The sequence below is a fragment of the Dermochelys coriacea genome, chromosome 23 (assembly GCF_009764565.3).
Source record: "Dermochelys coriacea isolate rDerCor1 chromosome 23, rDerCor1.pri.v4, whole genome shotgun sequence".
NCBI classification, from domain to species: Eukaryota; Metazoa; Chordata; order Testudines; family Dermochelyidae; genus Dermochelys; species Dermochelys coriacea.
Window position 1 is genome coordinate 16,468,333 of NC_050090.1, and position 15,468 is coordinate 16,483,800.

Consider the following 15,468-nt stretch of genomic DNA (forward strand, 5'->3'; position numbering starts at 1 on the left):
GTTTCAACACGTCTCATTGTATTTGCTCCAACGACAGTGGCGCCGCTCCGGGCTCAGGGCAGCCCCTCAACCCCCAGCTTCTCTGCCCCCTCCCAGCCTCTGTCCTACTCCCCCCACTGCGCCCCATATGCAAGGTGCTTCAAACGCGCCTCTGGCCTCGAAGGGGTTAAACTGCCACGCTCCCTGCCCCAAATCTGGTCACTTTTATTCTCCCCCTGTGGACACAAAGGGGAACCTGAGTTGAAGTGATTTGATCAGTCATACACTGAGTCAGGGAGAGGACCCAGGAGTCCTGGCTCCCAGCCTCCCCACCCTCCCCACTAACCATTAGTACCCACTCCCCTCCCAGAGCTGGGGACAGAACCCAGGAGTCCTGGCTCCCAGCCGCCCCCACTCTAACTTTTCCATTCATCTTCATGTAGACTTGGAGGTAAATTGAAGGGGGAGGTGTAGGGTGGGTTACCCCCCCCTCCCAGCCGAGGCACCCCCCATAGGGATGCCCTCTCGGGGACGGGGTATATTGCTTTGTATGGCGGGGGGGGCTGTGCAGCAGATTCCATGTCACCCCCCTGTGGCCATGCAAGGAATTGGGCATTGTGCTATACAACCAATGAGGTGCCTGCTCCCCCAGAGCCGGTGGTGGGGCTAGGGGGCACCTACCCCCGCCCCAGTTCCTGTGGCTTCAGTGTCTCCTCTAGCACCCCCTGCTGGCCATTCCTCGGGGCTGCCTGTCCTCCCACTTGCCATGCTAGAGGGCGCATGCATTGGTCGGGACCCCCCCCGGCCCCAGCTGTTACTGCTGGGGGGCAGGGGGAGGAATACCACTGCCACTCTTATCAGGGGCACAACAGACCTACAGGCTGCTGGCGAGGGTGGGGGTCTGAGACCCCCACTCCCCTCCCAGAGCTGGGGAGAGAAAGCAGGAGTCCTGGCTCCTAGGCCCTCCGCTCCACTCACTAGACCCCACTGCCTTCCCCAAACTGAGAACCCAGGTGTCCAGCCCACCCCCGAATGCCTAGAACGGCACCCATGAGGCGGATCGCGAGGTGGCCGGAATCCGGACAAAGGATTAGCAGCGCGTATCCTTGGATTTGGCGTCCGCTCCCCGTCGATCTTTGTGCCTAGGCAAGGTCCCAGGAAGGAGGGCGGGGAGGTGGAATTGGGGGGGTCTGGTACCCCTCTTTCTGCTCCCCCACACAGGCGCCTTCCCACTGAGTCTAGATGGGAGATGCATCCAGGCATGGACAGTGACCGCCGGTGGTGGAAGAGACACATGCATCGTCCAGGGGCTGGGATTTCGGGGAACGGGGGGGGACTGCAGTGAGATCTGGGTGTGGCCCCCTTGGGAGCTGTGGGGAGTAGATGGGTCCATTGGGACAGGTCCAAGGCAGCGGGGAAGGAACCTAGGAGTCCGGCCCCACAGGTCCTTGGTTCTGATCTAGTGCAGTGCGGGTTGGGGGGTGGGCATTGGGCTATATGGACCCCACTCACCTCCCAGCACAGGACATACAAGGGCTTTGGGTTAACGAGGTTTCTTGACCAAATTCCCCTGGGGTGGGGGCATGGGGTTGGGGGGGAAGGCTTTAGCCAGGTGCCTTAACCTTCCGCCCCCCTAGGGCCGGCCCTAGAAGTAGTCCTGTTTGCCCATCTTGCATAGCTGTCCCCGAGATATGGCTTTGATTCGAACAGGGAGCTGAGGGGGTGTTAGAGGGGAATGGGCTGGGGGACAGGACCTGGGTGTCCGGGCAAGGCCGTGTCCCTCGGTGGGTGGCACCTCAGTGTTTGGGGAAGACTGTGTTGCTACAGCGGCGGGACCCCAGGCATCCGGGCGAAGTCATGCGCCTAAGCGGGGAGTGGGGGGCTGAGAGAGGGGGGAACTAGGTGTCCGGGCTAGGCCATGGTCCTGTGGAACTCAGGTGTCCGGGACAAATCCAGACCCTCAGGCAGATGCCACCACCCCAGTGTTTGTGGAAGACGATGTCCCTGGGAGCAAGGCAGCCAGGTGAGGACATGCACCAAAGCAGGGGGACCCAGGCATCTGGGGCAATCCAGGCCCTTAGGCAGCTGGCACCCCAGCGTTTGTGGAAGACAATGCCCCTAGGTATGTGGAACCCAGGAGTCCCCCCCACACACACAGCCGCTCCATGCTCTGCCCTTACAAGGAGGAGATCTTGACCATGCGGTGGGGCAGGTAGGGGGCAGGCAGGCTGGAGTTGGACAGGGTGCAGGGTGAGGGGGGACGGCTCTCGGGGGTGTTGGCGGGGGGCGTGGGGATGCTGGTGAGAGCAGCTGCCAGGTCCACCCCATCGTAGTCCAGCGTCATGTTCTCATGGGCCTTGGCGTTCAAGCTGGAGCGGCTGTGCGGGGGGAGAGAAGAGAGAGAATGAACCCAGGCGTCCGGGCTCCCAGCCCCTCCTGCTCTAACCAGCAGCCCCCACTCCCCTCCCAGAGCCCGGGAGAGAACCCAGGCGTCCTGGCTCCCAGCCGCCCCCGCTCTTCCTCATTTTCCCACTAGGTGGCAGCAGACACCAGCATTCCCCCGTATGGGGCCGCGCAAGACCCCCCAGCGAGGGTGCCAGCTCCCCCTAGTGGATGCTTCAGGGAGCCCCGACGCCCCATCCCCTCTTGGTCAGACCCCCCCAGGACCCTTCCCCCCTCCCCCCAGCTCAGCACCCCCCGCACCCCTCATCCCTCCACCGCCTGAGTCCTCCTCCCCCCGCCCAGCCCCTCAGGACCCCTCCCCCCAGTGCGGGGGGTGCTGTTACCTCTGGGGGGCGGCGGGCCCCTTGTGACCGTGCAGCGGGCGGAGCTCCTGGGCGCTGGCGCGGCGGACGGAGGCGCTGGAGGGGGCCGGGCGCAGGGCGCGGCGCGGGGGGCCCCGGCGGGGGCAGCAGGAGGTGGCCCCGCCCTGCTGGGAGGAGACAGAGGTGCTGCGGCTGGTCCGGCCGCCCACCGAGCCCCCCAGGCCGGCCTCGCTGCACGAGCGCTCGTCCATGAAGTCGTGGCTCTGCGGGGGGAGGGGGGGCGGGAGGAGATTCAGCCGGGCCCACGGCACCCTCTGCCCCCCACCCCGCCCCCCAGCCGCCCCCGCCCCCCACTCACCGTGGTCTTCTCCAGGCAGCGCAGCAGGTGATGGTGCTGCAGCTCGAAGGTCGAACGATTCCTCACAGCCAGGGCATGAGCGGCGCTGCCCAGGTCCTGTTTTGCGGGGGGCGGGGGGAGATCAGAGCTAGACAGACACCCCCTCCCGGCGGGGTGCACTGGGGGCGCTGGGAGCGGGGGTGAGTGGGAGGGGTAGAACAAGGAGGGTTGGCTGGGGGAGCGTGCAAAGAGTGAACACAGCTATGTTCTGCACTCCTGTGCTAGTGTAAGGCCAGGAGGGCGTGTGACAGCCGCGCTGCAGCTGGGCATGGGTGTGTCAGTGCAACTGGGGAAGCGTGCAAGTTGTGGTGAGTGGGCACTGGGATTGTGCACAGTGGTGTTAGTACAATGTTGTGCAGGTGGGAGTGACGATTGTGCATTGGGATTGTGCATGGGTATGTCAGTGCAACTGGGGCAGTGTGTGGCAACGTGGGGGGGTGCCAAGGGAACTGTGTGGGTGTGTGCTGGCATGAATGCAATGGTGTGTGTGCAAAGTGTGAGGTGAGTGTGCATTGCACTTGAACAATGATGGGTTTAGTGCAAGCAGGTGAGGGTGAGTTGTGACTGTGTTAGTGCAAATGTGTAGCCAGTGTGCATTGGGATTGGGCATGTGTGTTAGTGCAATGGTGTGCATGTGTGAAGGGTGAATGTGCATTGTGGTTGTGCATGGGAGTGTTACTGCAATTGTGAGTGTGTAAGAGGTGAACGTGCAGCCAGCGTGCACTGGGTTTGGGCATGAGTGAGCTAGTGCAACAATGCGAGCGGTGAACTTGCAGCATGTGTGCCTGCCGAGTGTGCACGGTCATGTCCGTGCAACTGAGGCAGTGGGGTGTGTGCATGCTGACATCATTGTGGGCAGCGTGAGTGTGCCAGAGTGTGCCATGTGATTGTGCACGAGGGTGTCAGTGCCTGGGAGGTGAGTGTGCAGGGCGAGTGTGCAGTGAGTGCTTTCTTGCCACTCAGCAAGCGTGTGCTGCCACTGTGCACGGGCGTTAGCTAGTGCAACAGGGCAACCGTGCGGGGGGCGAGCATGCAGGTGCCGGGAGCAGGTACCTCGAGGCCCCCGTTCCGCTTGTACTGCAGGAAGGCGTTGGTCGTGGTGCTCTTAGCCAGCCGGATCCGTGCCAGGCGAACCTTCTGCGTGGGGGGACAGGGTCAGGGTCAGAGACACAGACACAAACCTCCCCCCCAGCCCCCCTTCCGACCCCCCAGACCCGCTCCGCACCTCAGCCCCACAACCCCTCCACCCTGGCTCACTCTCCCCTCCCCGCATCCCCCCTCCTTCGCACAGGCCCGCCCCCTCTCCACCTGCCCCCATGCCCCCGCCGTGCGCCCCCCCGGACCTGCTGCGCCCGGCGTTTGTCCGCCCGCTGGTTCTGGTGGTAGATGCGGCTGAAGTTGGAGACGATGACGGGCACCGGCAGCGCGATGACCAGCACCCCGCTCAGCGAGCAGATGGAGCCGAAGATCTTTCCGGCGATCGTGCTGGGAACCATGTCCCCGTACCTGCCGGGGGAAAGGGAGGGGGAAGCAGGAATGGGGCAGAAGCTCAGCTTTTGTGGGGTGGAAGAAGTACGTTCCCAGCCCCTGCGGTCGGGGAGAAAACCCCCAAAATGTGACCCTGCCGGAGTCTGCCGAGAGCCTGAGCCGGTCACTGGAAGAGGTGGGAACGGCCCCGTACATCTCACTGCCCTGCTGCTCTAGGGCCCCACCCCGGCAGGGTGGGGAAGATGCCGTGATGCAGCCATCTCTGGGGCGGGGCAGGGGGGGACAGCCGCGTATAACACCACTCCGGGATGGCTCCCCCCACGGGGAGATGCAGCTGCCTCTGAGGCAGGGTGGTTGGGGACCAGCCACCCGTGACGCCGCATGAGGATAACAGGCGGCAGAAGTGTTGCAATTCGTAATGGACCGGTTGGGAAAGCGAAATTGCTTCTGGAGAAACGCTGTTAATCCACGTCGAGCGAGCGGCGATTATATAATAAAACACAGGCCACAACACCATGACTTATTTAACGGGCTGAGAATCAATCAACGGCTCGGCCTGCGGCCCCGAGAACCCAGCGCACCCCAGAGAACGGCGGCAGCTTCGCCGCTACGGGCAACAAAGGCGCGGAGATGCGGCCACCTCTGGGGCGGGGCAGCTGGGGACCAGCCGCACACAACGCCGCAGGGGACGGCTCGCCCGGCGCGGAGATGCGGCCACCTCTGGGGCGGGGCAGCTGGGGACCAGCCGCACACAACGCCGCAGGGGACGGCTCGCCCGGCGCGGAGATGCGGCCACCTCTGGGGCGGGGCAGCTAAAGAAGAGTTTGATAGTCAGTGGGAATTCCAGGGAATTTTAGCTGGGTGGTGGCTTGTTATAACTGGCCAGGGTCCCCCTGCTGAGATCCCTGCCCCGCAGCACGGCACCCCCCAGCGCCCGGCCCCACTGCCAGGGGACAGCGCCCCCTGCCCAGCCCCCGCCCGCTCCCCGCAGCACGGCGTCCCCTAGAGGCTCAGTGCAGACCCCCAGACAAGGGCAATGTATGGGGGGCAGGAAGGGGTTTCTGTTTTCTGTGCAGGGGGGGATTTTAAAGTGGGGGAGGAATCAGGCCCCCCCCCGTGAGGCTCTGGGCCGGCTCCAGAGAACGTGAAATATTCACAAGTCCCAGCGCGGAGCGGGTCCGCTTGGCTGGCGAGAAGTTGCTGTAACCTGGCATCGCAGCCTGTGCGGGGGCTCTGGAACTGAACCGGGGGTGGGGGGGAGATACCACACTGGGGGGGCCCTGGGACTGATCTGAGGGGGGGCAGGATACCAGGCTGGGGGGCCCTGGGGCTGATCTGGGGTGAGGGGCAGGATACCAGGGTGGGGGGCCCTGGGGCTGATCTGGGGGTGAGGGGCAGGATACAAGGGTGGGGGGCCCCTAGGGGCTGATCCGGGGGGGCATGGGGCTGACCAGGGTACTGAAGGCTTCTCCTTGGACGGGGGGAGGGATGGTTGGGGGTGGGGATCTGACAGCACCGACCTCCCTGTAACTCCACTGGGGGGGGGGGGGAATGTGAGCTGCCCGGGGCCGGAAATGCACAGAAATGGGAGAGCGGGAAGGGAGCCCTACCCTGCTTCACCTAGGGGGCAACAGCGAGGCCTGGAAGGTGCCTGGGGTGGGGGGGAACCTGCCATGAAACAAAGTCGGCGGGTGGGGTTAGGCCCCAATTCGCCTGGGAGCAGATGAGATCACGACCCCATGGCAGACACGCGCAAAGAGCCAAAAACCCCAGGAGTCCTGGCATCCAGCACCCCCCTGCTCTAACCCACTAGACCCCACTCCCCACCCAGAGCCAGGGAGAGAACCCAGGAGTCCCGGACCCCCCACTCAGCCCCCCGTCCCCGGCTGCCCACCTGCCAGCTCAGCGATCACTCTGCACGTTGGCGATTCAGCGGAATCTGCCCCGGCCTCAGGACCAGCCAAAGGCAGGTCACCCGGATCCGATCCCAGCCCCTCACTCCCGACCCGCAGCCTCTGCCAGCCCCCCGCGCCCCCCAGCACAGGCGAGCTGCGGAAAGCGGCTGTCGCGCTCTGTGGGTAAAGAATTCCTCCCCCCGTGGAGCTGCAGCAGAGGCTTACCATTACAGAGCCGTGAATGGAACCCAGGCGTCCGGGCTCCCAATCCCCCTGCTCTAATCCACTAGACCCTCCCTCCCCTCCCAGAGATGGGGAGAGAACCCAGGTGTCCTGGCCCTCAGCCTCCCTGCTCTAACCCACCAGACCCCGCTCCCCTTCCAGAGCCGGGGAGAGAACCCAGGAGTTCTGGCGCCTCCCTATTCCCTTCACCATGAAGACACATCTCCTCCAAGCCCCCATTCAACGTGGTGGGACCCGTCACTCAATCCGGGCTGTTAACACTTGAACCTAGCGATTGGGGAGAGTGACGCTTTCCTCCCTTCATCATTGCAGCGTGAACCTCCAGCCATCCTGCCTACCCCAGAGCCCAACCCCCTCCTGCGCCTGCCTCGCCCACAGTGCAGCTCTTCCGCACACCCTGGTGTAATAGTGACCCCCGCGGAGCACGGAAACCCCATCGTGCCCCCTGCTAGGAAGTAAGGGAAAGACAGTTTGTGTGGTGACCTGGGGATTGTGCGTGTGTCCCTGCTGCCCCTGCTGGGGGGCTGAGCGCTGTGCTGTGCGTGTGGGGGGCGGGGAGCCAGACTCCTGTTAGGGTATTACAGCCCCCACCCCCCGCCAGAGCAGGGTGTGAATCCCAGCGTCCGGGCCAAACCCCATCTCCCATGAGTCTCTCCTGCCTCCCTAGCAGCCTTTGCAGATAGTCCCCCCTCAGGGCCTGTCCCAAATGGCTGGTCCCAGCCGCTCTGCCCCAGAGGTGGCTGCATCTCAGCGCGGGGCCAACCAACCCTTTGGTGTTATGTGAGGCTGTTCCCTGCTGCCTCACCCCAGAGGTGGCTGCATCTCTGCGCCGGGCGATCTGTCCCGGTGCAGCGCACAGGGAGGCCCCGCTGAAGGCCCAGTGTGGGTAGATTATCCAGGCAACCCCGCTCCTTCCAGAGGACAGGGGAGAGGATCCTGGAATGGGCCCCTCGGCCCGTCCTATCCACACCCAAACTCCTTCACACCACCCCCTTCCGCCCCCGGTCCGCTGCTCGGGCTCAGGCACCGGGATGTTAAAGATTCATTTAGGAGATCAAAACACAGCTGCTAATTACACCTCTAATAATGAGCACTGGGTGGTGGGGACTGGGAGCCAGGACTCCTGGGTTCTCTCCCCGGCTCTGTGGTTTGCCCCAGCAATGATGCAGTAAGAAGCAACAGTGCCCAGGAATCCTGGGGGCTGTTAAAGAGACATGCGGTGCCCCTCACCCCCGACCCGCAGCCCCTGCTAGCCCGGCCCTGGTCCCCCGCAGCCCTGCCGATGCCCCTCACCCCCGACCCGCAGCCCCCAGCTCCTCTCTTTCGCTCTCCCCTCCCCCTGCTGCTGCCCCGCGGGCTCTTAGGAAGAATTACGAACTGAACAGATGCTTGCGTTCTGGGCTATCCAGGCCATTGCAGATGGCACCAGCCATGCCAGGCCCGGCCTCCCGCCCACAAGTTCCCCCGCTCCAGCGCTTTGCCCTCCACTGTCCTCCCCGATCCCGGAGAGAACCCAGGTGTCCGGGCTCCCAGCCCCTCCTGCTCTAGCCAGCAGCCCCTACTCCCCTCCCAGAGCCGGGGAGAGAACCCAGGAGTCCGGGCTCCGAGCCCCTCCTGCTCTAACCAGCAGCCCCTACTCCCCTCCCAGAGCCGGGGAGAGAACCCAGGCGTCCGGGCTCCCAGCCCCTGCCCTCCGCACCTCCTGCTCTTCCGCCCTTTCCCAGCCTGTTCGGAATCGGATGCCCGTGGGAATCCCCCGGGCTGGATTCGCACTCCGCTCCCAGGAGCTCCGAGAACGGCCATGCTGGTGCCCCACGGACCCAACGGGGCCAGTCAGTCATTTGCCCAAATTTCCTGGCCACGGACTCCAGGGACAATAACTCCGAAAAGCCGAGAATAAAGCCCTCAAGAGACTGCGGGGTCGGCTGCGGAGCGCCCGGCTCTCGGATGCCGCTGCCTGGCAGGGCCCAAGGGGGTCCCGGCGGAGCCCGCGGTGAGGAAGCGGAGCGGGGCCCAGGGCTGAGCGGCGGGGGGCGCAGGTGCACACTCACCCCAGCGTGGTCATGGTGACGATGGTGTACCAGAAGGCGGCCGGGATGCTGGTGAAGTTGGTGCTGCGGGTCCCTTTCTCGGCGTAGAACATGACGGTGGCGAAGATGATGATGGCCATGGTGAGGGAGAAGAGGAGAAAGCCGAGCTCCGAGGCGCAGCTCTTGAGGGTGTAGCCCAGGATCCGCAGCCCCTGCGAGTGGCGGGAGAACTTGAAGATGCGGAAGACCCGGAAGACCCGCAGGGTGACAAAGGCCCCGCTCACGTCCTGGTTCTCCGGCATCAGCAGCCCGATGTAGTAGGGCAGGATGGCCACCACGTCGATGATGCTCATGACGCTGCGCAGGAACCGGCAGCGGCTGGGGGCGGCGAAGAGCCGGAGCAGGTACTCGCCGGTGAAGATGAGCACGCAGGCCGTGTCCATGCAGGAGAAGGCCACGGGGAAGCGGTCGCCGCAGGGCTGCGGGCGACTCCGGCCGGGCGGCGGCTGGCAGGGGATGGTCTCCACCACGTTGGCGATCACCGAGACGGCGATGAAGAAGCCGGTGACGTAGTAGAAGACCAGGGCCACCGTGCTGGTGTGCGGGTTCTCGAAGGCCCGCCACAGCCGCTGCCGCACGGTGCTGCCCGGCGGCAGGAGAAGGTCGCTGGCGCTCTCCGCTTCTCCGTCCTCGGCCAGCCGCTCGGCGTTCTCCTTCTTGCGGTCGCGGTATTCCTCCAGGCAGCAGTCGCCGATCAGCTCCGGGACGATGCCGTAGAAGCTCAGCTCCTCGTCGAAGGCCTGGATGCACTCGTGCCGGGGGTAGTGCAGGTGGCCGGTGCGGTAGAAGTTCAGGACGTGGCGGAAGATCTCCGGGTCGCGGTCGAAGAAGTACTCCCGGCTCTCCTCGCTGTAGAAGAACTGCTTCTCCGAGCTGCCGAGCAGCGTGTCCGGGTAGCGCTCCAGCGTGTTCTGCCAGGTCTGGAACCGCCGCCCGCTCACGTTCACCACCAGGATCTCGTCGCCCCGGGGGCGCTCGACGCGGGGCGGTTGGGGTATCGGCTTCTTGGCCAAGGGCAGCCAGCCCACGGCGGCCGCGCGGGCGAAGGGCAGCCAGGTGGCCACGCCGGCCGCCATGGTGGCCGGGCGCGGGGGTCTCCGGGGCAGGGCAGAGGCGTCAGCTCGGAACGGGGAGGGCGCCAAAGCCGGAGGCGCCCCGGGAGTGGCCTTGGGACCCAGGAGAGTGGGGCGCCGGCAGGAGGGGGGGCGTCTCCAGACTTGGATGTGTCCCAGGGAAATCGGGGCGGTTCTCAGGACCCCGGAGATCGGGGCAGGTCTCAGGACCCGGGTGATGCGGGAAGAAAGTCTCAGGACCCCGGAGATCGGGGCAGGTCTCAGGACCCGGGTGATGCGGGAAGAAAGTCTCAGGACCCCGGAGATCGGGGCAGGTCTCAGGACCCGGGTGATGGGGGAAGAAAGTCTCAGGACCCCGGAGATCGGGGCAGGTCTCAGGACCCGGGTGATGCGGGAAGAAAGTCTCAGGACCCCGGAGATCGGGGCAGGTCTCAGGACCCGGGTGATGCGGGAAGAAAGTCTCAGGACCCCGGAGATCGGGGCAGGTCTCAGGACCCGGGTGATGCGGGAAGAAAGTCTCAGGACCCCGGAGATCGGGGCAGGTCTCAGGACCCGGGTGATGCGGGAAGAAAGTCTCAGGACCCCGGAGATCGGGGCAGGTCTCAGGACCCGGGTGATGCGGGAAGAAAGTCTCAGGACCCCGGAGATCGGGGCAGGTCTCAGGACCCGGGTGATGCGGGAAGAAAGTCTCAGGACCCCGGAGATCGGGGCAGGTCTCAGGACCCGGGTGATGCGGGAAGAAAGTCTCAGGACCCCGGAGATCGGGGCAGGTCTCAGGACCCGGGTGATGCGGGAAGAAAGTCTCAGGACCCCGTAGATCGGGGCAGGTCTCAGGACCCGGGTGATGCGGGAAGAAAGTCTCAGGACCCCGGAGATCGGGGCAGGTCTCAGGACCCGGGTGATGCGGGAAGAAAGTCTCAGGACCCTGGAGATCGGGGCAGGTCTCAGGACCCAGGGCTCCGCTAGCTGTGGGTCCCCCGTGGGAACCTCCCCACCCCGCTTGCCCGGGGCTCAGCTGTCTCCGAAGCACGAGCCCCCAGCCGGCGTCTTGCTGTGGGGCACAGAGCTAGGGTCTAGAGGGAGAGAAGAGTCGCTCCGGGTCACGGTCTCAGGTACCCCCCCGGTCTCGGCTGTCCCCGGAGGGGGTGCTGCTGTCCCAGCTGACGCCTGGTCTCTCGAGGCATCGGGGGGGGAGGGGTTCGGGTCCCTCCGCGCTGCTGGCTCTTGGCAAAGGGGGCCGAAGAGCTCGGCAGCCCGCGGGGGGGCGTCTCAGGGCGCTGCGGGCAGGAAAGAAGGGACGTGAGAGAGAAAATCAAGAACTGCAGATTGGACACCTCAGTCCGGACGCCTGGGTTCTCTCCCCGCCTCTGGGAGGGGAGGGGAGTCTAGTGGTTGGGGGGGGCTGGGAGCCAGGACTCCTGGGTTCTCTCCCCAGCTGTGTGGGCTGGTGGGTTGGAGCGGGGGACCCCCGGGGGAGGGAGGGGGTCAGTCCTAGCCCAGCAAAGGGGGAGAGGTGTTTTTGATTCTTACTCAAACCCCTTTTCCCGGGTCCAGCCTCCTCCTCCCCATTGCAGGAGACAGTAACTGCTCCATGTGGGATGGGGGGGGGGTGTCAGGAGGGGCTCTGGGATGCGTATGGGGCCAGGGCGGGGGGCACATGCAGAGGGCGGGGAGCACATGCAGGGGGTGAGGGCAGGTCCGGGGGGTGCAGCTACCAGAGGTGCTGGAACTAGGGGCGCTGGCGTGGCTGCCGCACCCCCCGGCTGTAGGTGGTTTCCATCCTATCCAGGGCTTGCAGCTCGGCTCTCAGCGCCCCCCCCGGCACTGTCCCAAGGCCCCGGCAGACGCGGAGGGGAGAATAGGGGGGCGGATCCGGGGAGGCCACATCCGGGGCCTCGGGGCGGCGGATCCGCTAAGGGGGCAGATCCGGGGGCTCGGGGGGGTGGGCAGACAGACCCGCCCAGCCCGGCGGCTCTCACCTCTCCCCGGCGGCATGGGGCAGCGATCCGGGCTCGGGGCTGGAGGAGTCCCTGCCTCGCCCCCCCCAGGCGCATCGCTCCGCGGGCTCCTGCCGGGTGTGGGTGAAGCGGGTCCCGCCTGCATCAGGCGGGGGAGTGGGGGATGTACCGGTTTTTATAGCGCAGTGCCGGCTGCCGGGGGTGGGGTGGGGAGGAGAGGGAGGGATCTATGGGGGGAGATAGATCCATAGGGGATGGGGAAAAGAGATGGATCTATGGGGGGGAGAGTTGGATCATGCGGTGGGGGAGGGATGGTTCTATGGGGGTGGGGGATGGATCTATAGGAGGTGGGGGTGGGGGAGGGACGGTTCTATAGGGGGTGGGGATGGTTCTATAGGGAGGGGGGAGGGATCTATCAGGGTGGGGGATTGTGGGGGGCAGAAGGGGAAAGGGGGAGCCAGAGGATCTAAGGGGCAAAGATGAGGTTGGAAGAGGGGCACCACCAGGGTGGGGATGGGGAGCCCAGATGACCCAGAGCAGAGGGAGCTTTTGGGGAACTGACCCGGAGAGGGGTGGAGTCACCGGACCCCTCCCCCACAACAACTCCAGGCAGCTGAGGAGGGGTCCACAGACTCAGAGCCATGGCAAGAACCCAGGAGTTCTGGCTCCCAGCCCCCGCCCGCACCCGACATAGCCAGGGGTCCCAGCAGTATCAGCACACAGGGTTAGTGCCCCTCACTCCCGACCCACAGCCCCCGCTAGCCCAGCCCTGCTGGTGCCCCTCACTCCTGACCCGCAGCCCCCACTAGCCCGGCCCTGGGCTCCCCCAGACCTGCTGGTACCCCTCACTCCCGACCCGCAGCCCCTGCCAGCCCAGCCCTGCCGGTGCCCCTAACTCCAGACCCGCAGCCCCTGCTAGCCCGGCCCTGGGCCCCCCCAGCCCTGCCGGTGCCCCTCACTCCCGACCCGCAGCCCCTGCCAGCCCGGCCCAGGGCTCCCCCAGCTCTCTGCGACTTACCAGACTCCCCACCCCCGTGTGCCCCGAGTTGCCAGTGTCGGAACAAACCCTTAATCAGCACATGGGAAACACGCAGCACTTAGAGCAAATCAATACCCAGAGCAGCTAAGAGCTGTTCAGTAAATGGGCTGAGAGCCAGGTTTGCAGCCTGGGCATGGGGGCACCGGCAGAGCTGGGAGGGGCCCAGGGCCGGGCTGGCGGGGGCTGCGGGTCGGGAATGAGGGGCACCGGCAGGGCTGGGGGGGCTCAGGGCTGGGCTGGCGGGGGCTGCGGGTCGGGAGTGAGGGGCACCGGCAGGGCTGGGGGGGCTCAGGGCTGGGTTGGCAGGGGCTGTGGGTCAGGAGTGAGGGGCACCAGCAGAGCTGGGGGGGGCAGGGCCGGGCTGGCACGGGCTGTGGGTTGGGAGTGAGGGGCACCGGCAGAGCTGCGGGGGTCAGGAGCTCAGGGCCGTTGGACCAGCCCCCTGCCCTGGGGCAGGATCAGGGCGGGTGCCCCTTAGAGGGGACAGGCCCCATGTGCCCTTCTCTGCTCCCCCAAAGCAGCCGCCCCTCCCCCTTTCCCTGCTTGCTGCTGAGCCCGGTGCCAGCCACGGGCGTGAAGCAGGAATCTCACGACAGCTCCAGCATCAGGACCCTTCAAAGACTCCCGGGTGACAGGCGGGTGGTGGTGCCCCCAATACGTCTGCCGCCAGCGAGACGCGCCCCAGAAAAACAACCTGCTGCCAGAGAATCCAGCCCCCGCTCCAGCCAACAGACCCCTCCCCGAGCCAGGGAGAGAACCCAGCATCCAGGCTCCCCGCCCCCGCTCTAACCACTAGACCCCACTGCAGGACAAAACATTCTGAGCCTGTGACTTGCTGTTCATTCTGCCATGACCCCAGGCGGGTGAAATCGCAGCTGCCCTGATTCCCACCCCGCCCTCCATCCTCACACCTGCATCTTCAGTGCGGGATGTCCCAAGCGTCTGGGCAGCTGCCCCGCCCCAGAGGTGGCTGCATCATAGCACAAGGTCTGCCGGCCCAGGGTACAAAGGCCTTTGGGCTCATTTATGGTAGACTTTGCTCAGGGAAAGAGGTGAAAGTGTCTGTACCTTGTTGATCCCATGGGCCCATTTACCCTGGTCTCCTGGCTGCAGCTGATTTTCCCAAGGGCCTTGCAGCCCCAGCCAGACACCAAATATCCTGCGTCCTGCTCACCCTGCTGCAGCGGGATCTAAGTTCGATACCAGCCCAGCTCTGGGATGAAATCCAGTGGCCGGTAGTTTCGCAGGACATCCGCCCCCCCCGGGAGTTTCCAAACCGATCAGCTGTTTGGTCTCCTTCCAGCACCCCCTGCTGGCGGAGCGGTCGGGATCTATCGGTGCTGAGGATCCCGGCGGGGTCCCTGCCCGGTACCAACACCCCGCCCCCCCCGAGTCCTGCCTCCCACCCCTCCCCATTCTAAATAAAAATCATTCACTTGTTGCCAGAACTCGCCGCCTCATTGTGCTTTGTAACTTTTAGGGCAGAATTTAAGCTGCCACCTCATTGGCTGATGAAAAGCTGGCCTCCCATTGGTCAGGAGGGATCTCTGTCCCGCCCCTTTCCACCCAAAGCATTGGATTGTACTGACGAAAAATAATCTATAAATAAGACGGGGGGGGGGGGGCGGCAGGGCCAGGCGGGCAGGGGCTGTGGGTCGGGAGTGAGGGGCATTGGCAGGGCCGGGGGGGGGGGCTGGGCCAGGGTGGCAGGGGCTGTGGGTCAGGAGTGAGGGGCATCGGCAGGGCCGGGGAGGGGGGGGGGACAGGGCCAGGCGGGCAGGGGCTGTGGGTCGGGAGTGAGGGGCATTGGCAGGGCTGGGGAGGTGGGGGGGGGGCAGGGCCAGGTTGGCAGGGGCTGTGGGTCGGGAGTGAGGGGCATTGGCAGGGCTGGGGGGCAGGGCCAGGCTGGCATGGACTGCAGGTCAGGAGTGAGGGGCACTGGCGCAGTTGGGGGGGGAGGTGGGGCCCTACCCCACACAGCTGGGGCAGGGGGCATTGGTGACATCACCAGCCCAGCCATTAATATTTCATTGTTTTCCTTCCCCCTGATCAAAGCCCCCAGGAGTGTTGCCAAGACGGGTGGGGGCGGGATCGTTTCCGGGCAGCACTTTGATGCCAGCCTGAGTCCCTCCCCCAGGCTGCCGAGATGCGGTCAGCTCTGGGGCGGGGGGCTGCTGGGGGCCAGCCCCCCTAACACCATGTGGGGACGGCTTGCCTGGCGCTGAGATGCGGCCAGCTCTGGGGTGAGGGGGCAGGTAACAGGCAGCCGGGCCCTTCCGGATGGTGAAGGAACCTGGAATAGCCCCAGGGGGAATTAACCCCGGACGCCTGGGTTCCTGCCCCGACGAGGGCTTCGGGACACAGAGTGGAGGAGTTTAAGGACAAACAAGATTAGGGGATTTCCCACCCCAAGAGAGCACCTGCCCCACTGGGCCCCCCGCTGCTCCCCCCACCCAGGCCCCTGCCCCAAGGTGCCCCCCAGCACTGCCAGAGGACAGCAGCCACCCCACCCGCCCCACCACTGACACCGGGAGCCGAGCG

General features: G+C 65.6%; 1 protein-coding gene across 1 annotated transcript; it reads right to left on the reverse strand.

The window, feature by feature from the left end:
• On the reverse strand, nt 1-9,933 carry KCND1 (potassium voltage-gated channel subfamily D member 1). The gene is made up of 6 exons (XM_038382226.2): nt 8,819-9,933; nt 4,485-4,647; nt 4,195-4,278; nt 3,103-3,198; nt 2,766-3,007; nt 1-2,357 (listed from the first exon to the last, which is right to left on the reverse strand). The coding sequence occupies exons 1-6, from the start codon at nt 9,931-9,933 to the stop codon at nt 2,156-2,158; spliced, it is 1,902 nt and encodes a 633-aa protein (XP_038238154.1). The 3' UTR covers nt 1-2,155.
• Nucleotides 9,934-15,468: the final 5,535 nt, after the last annotated feature.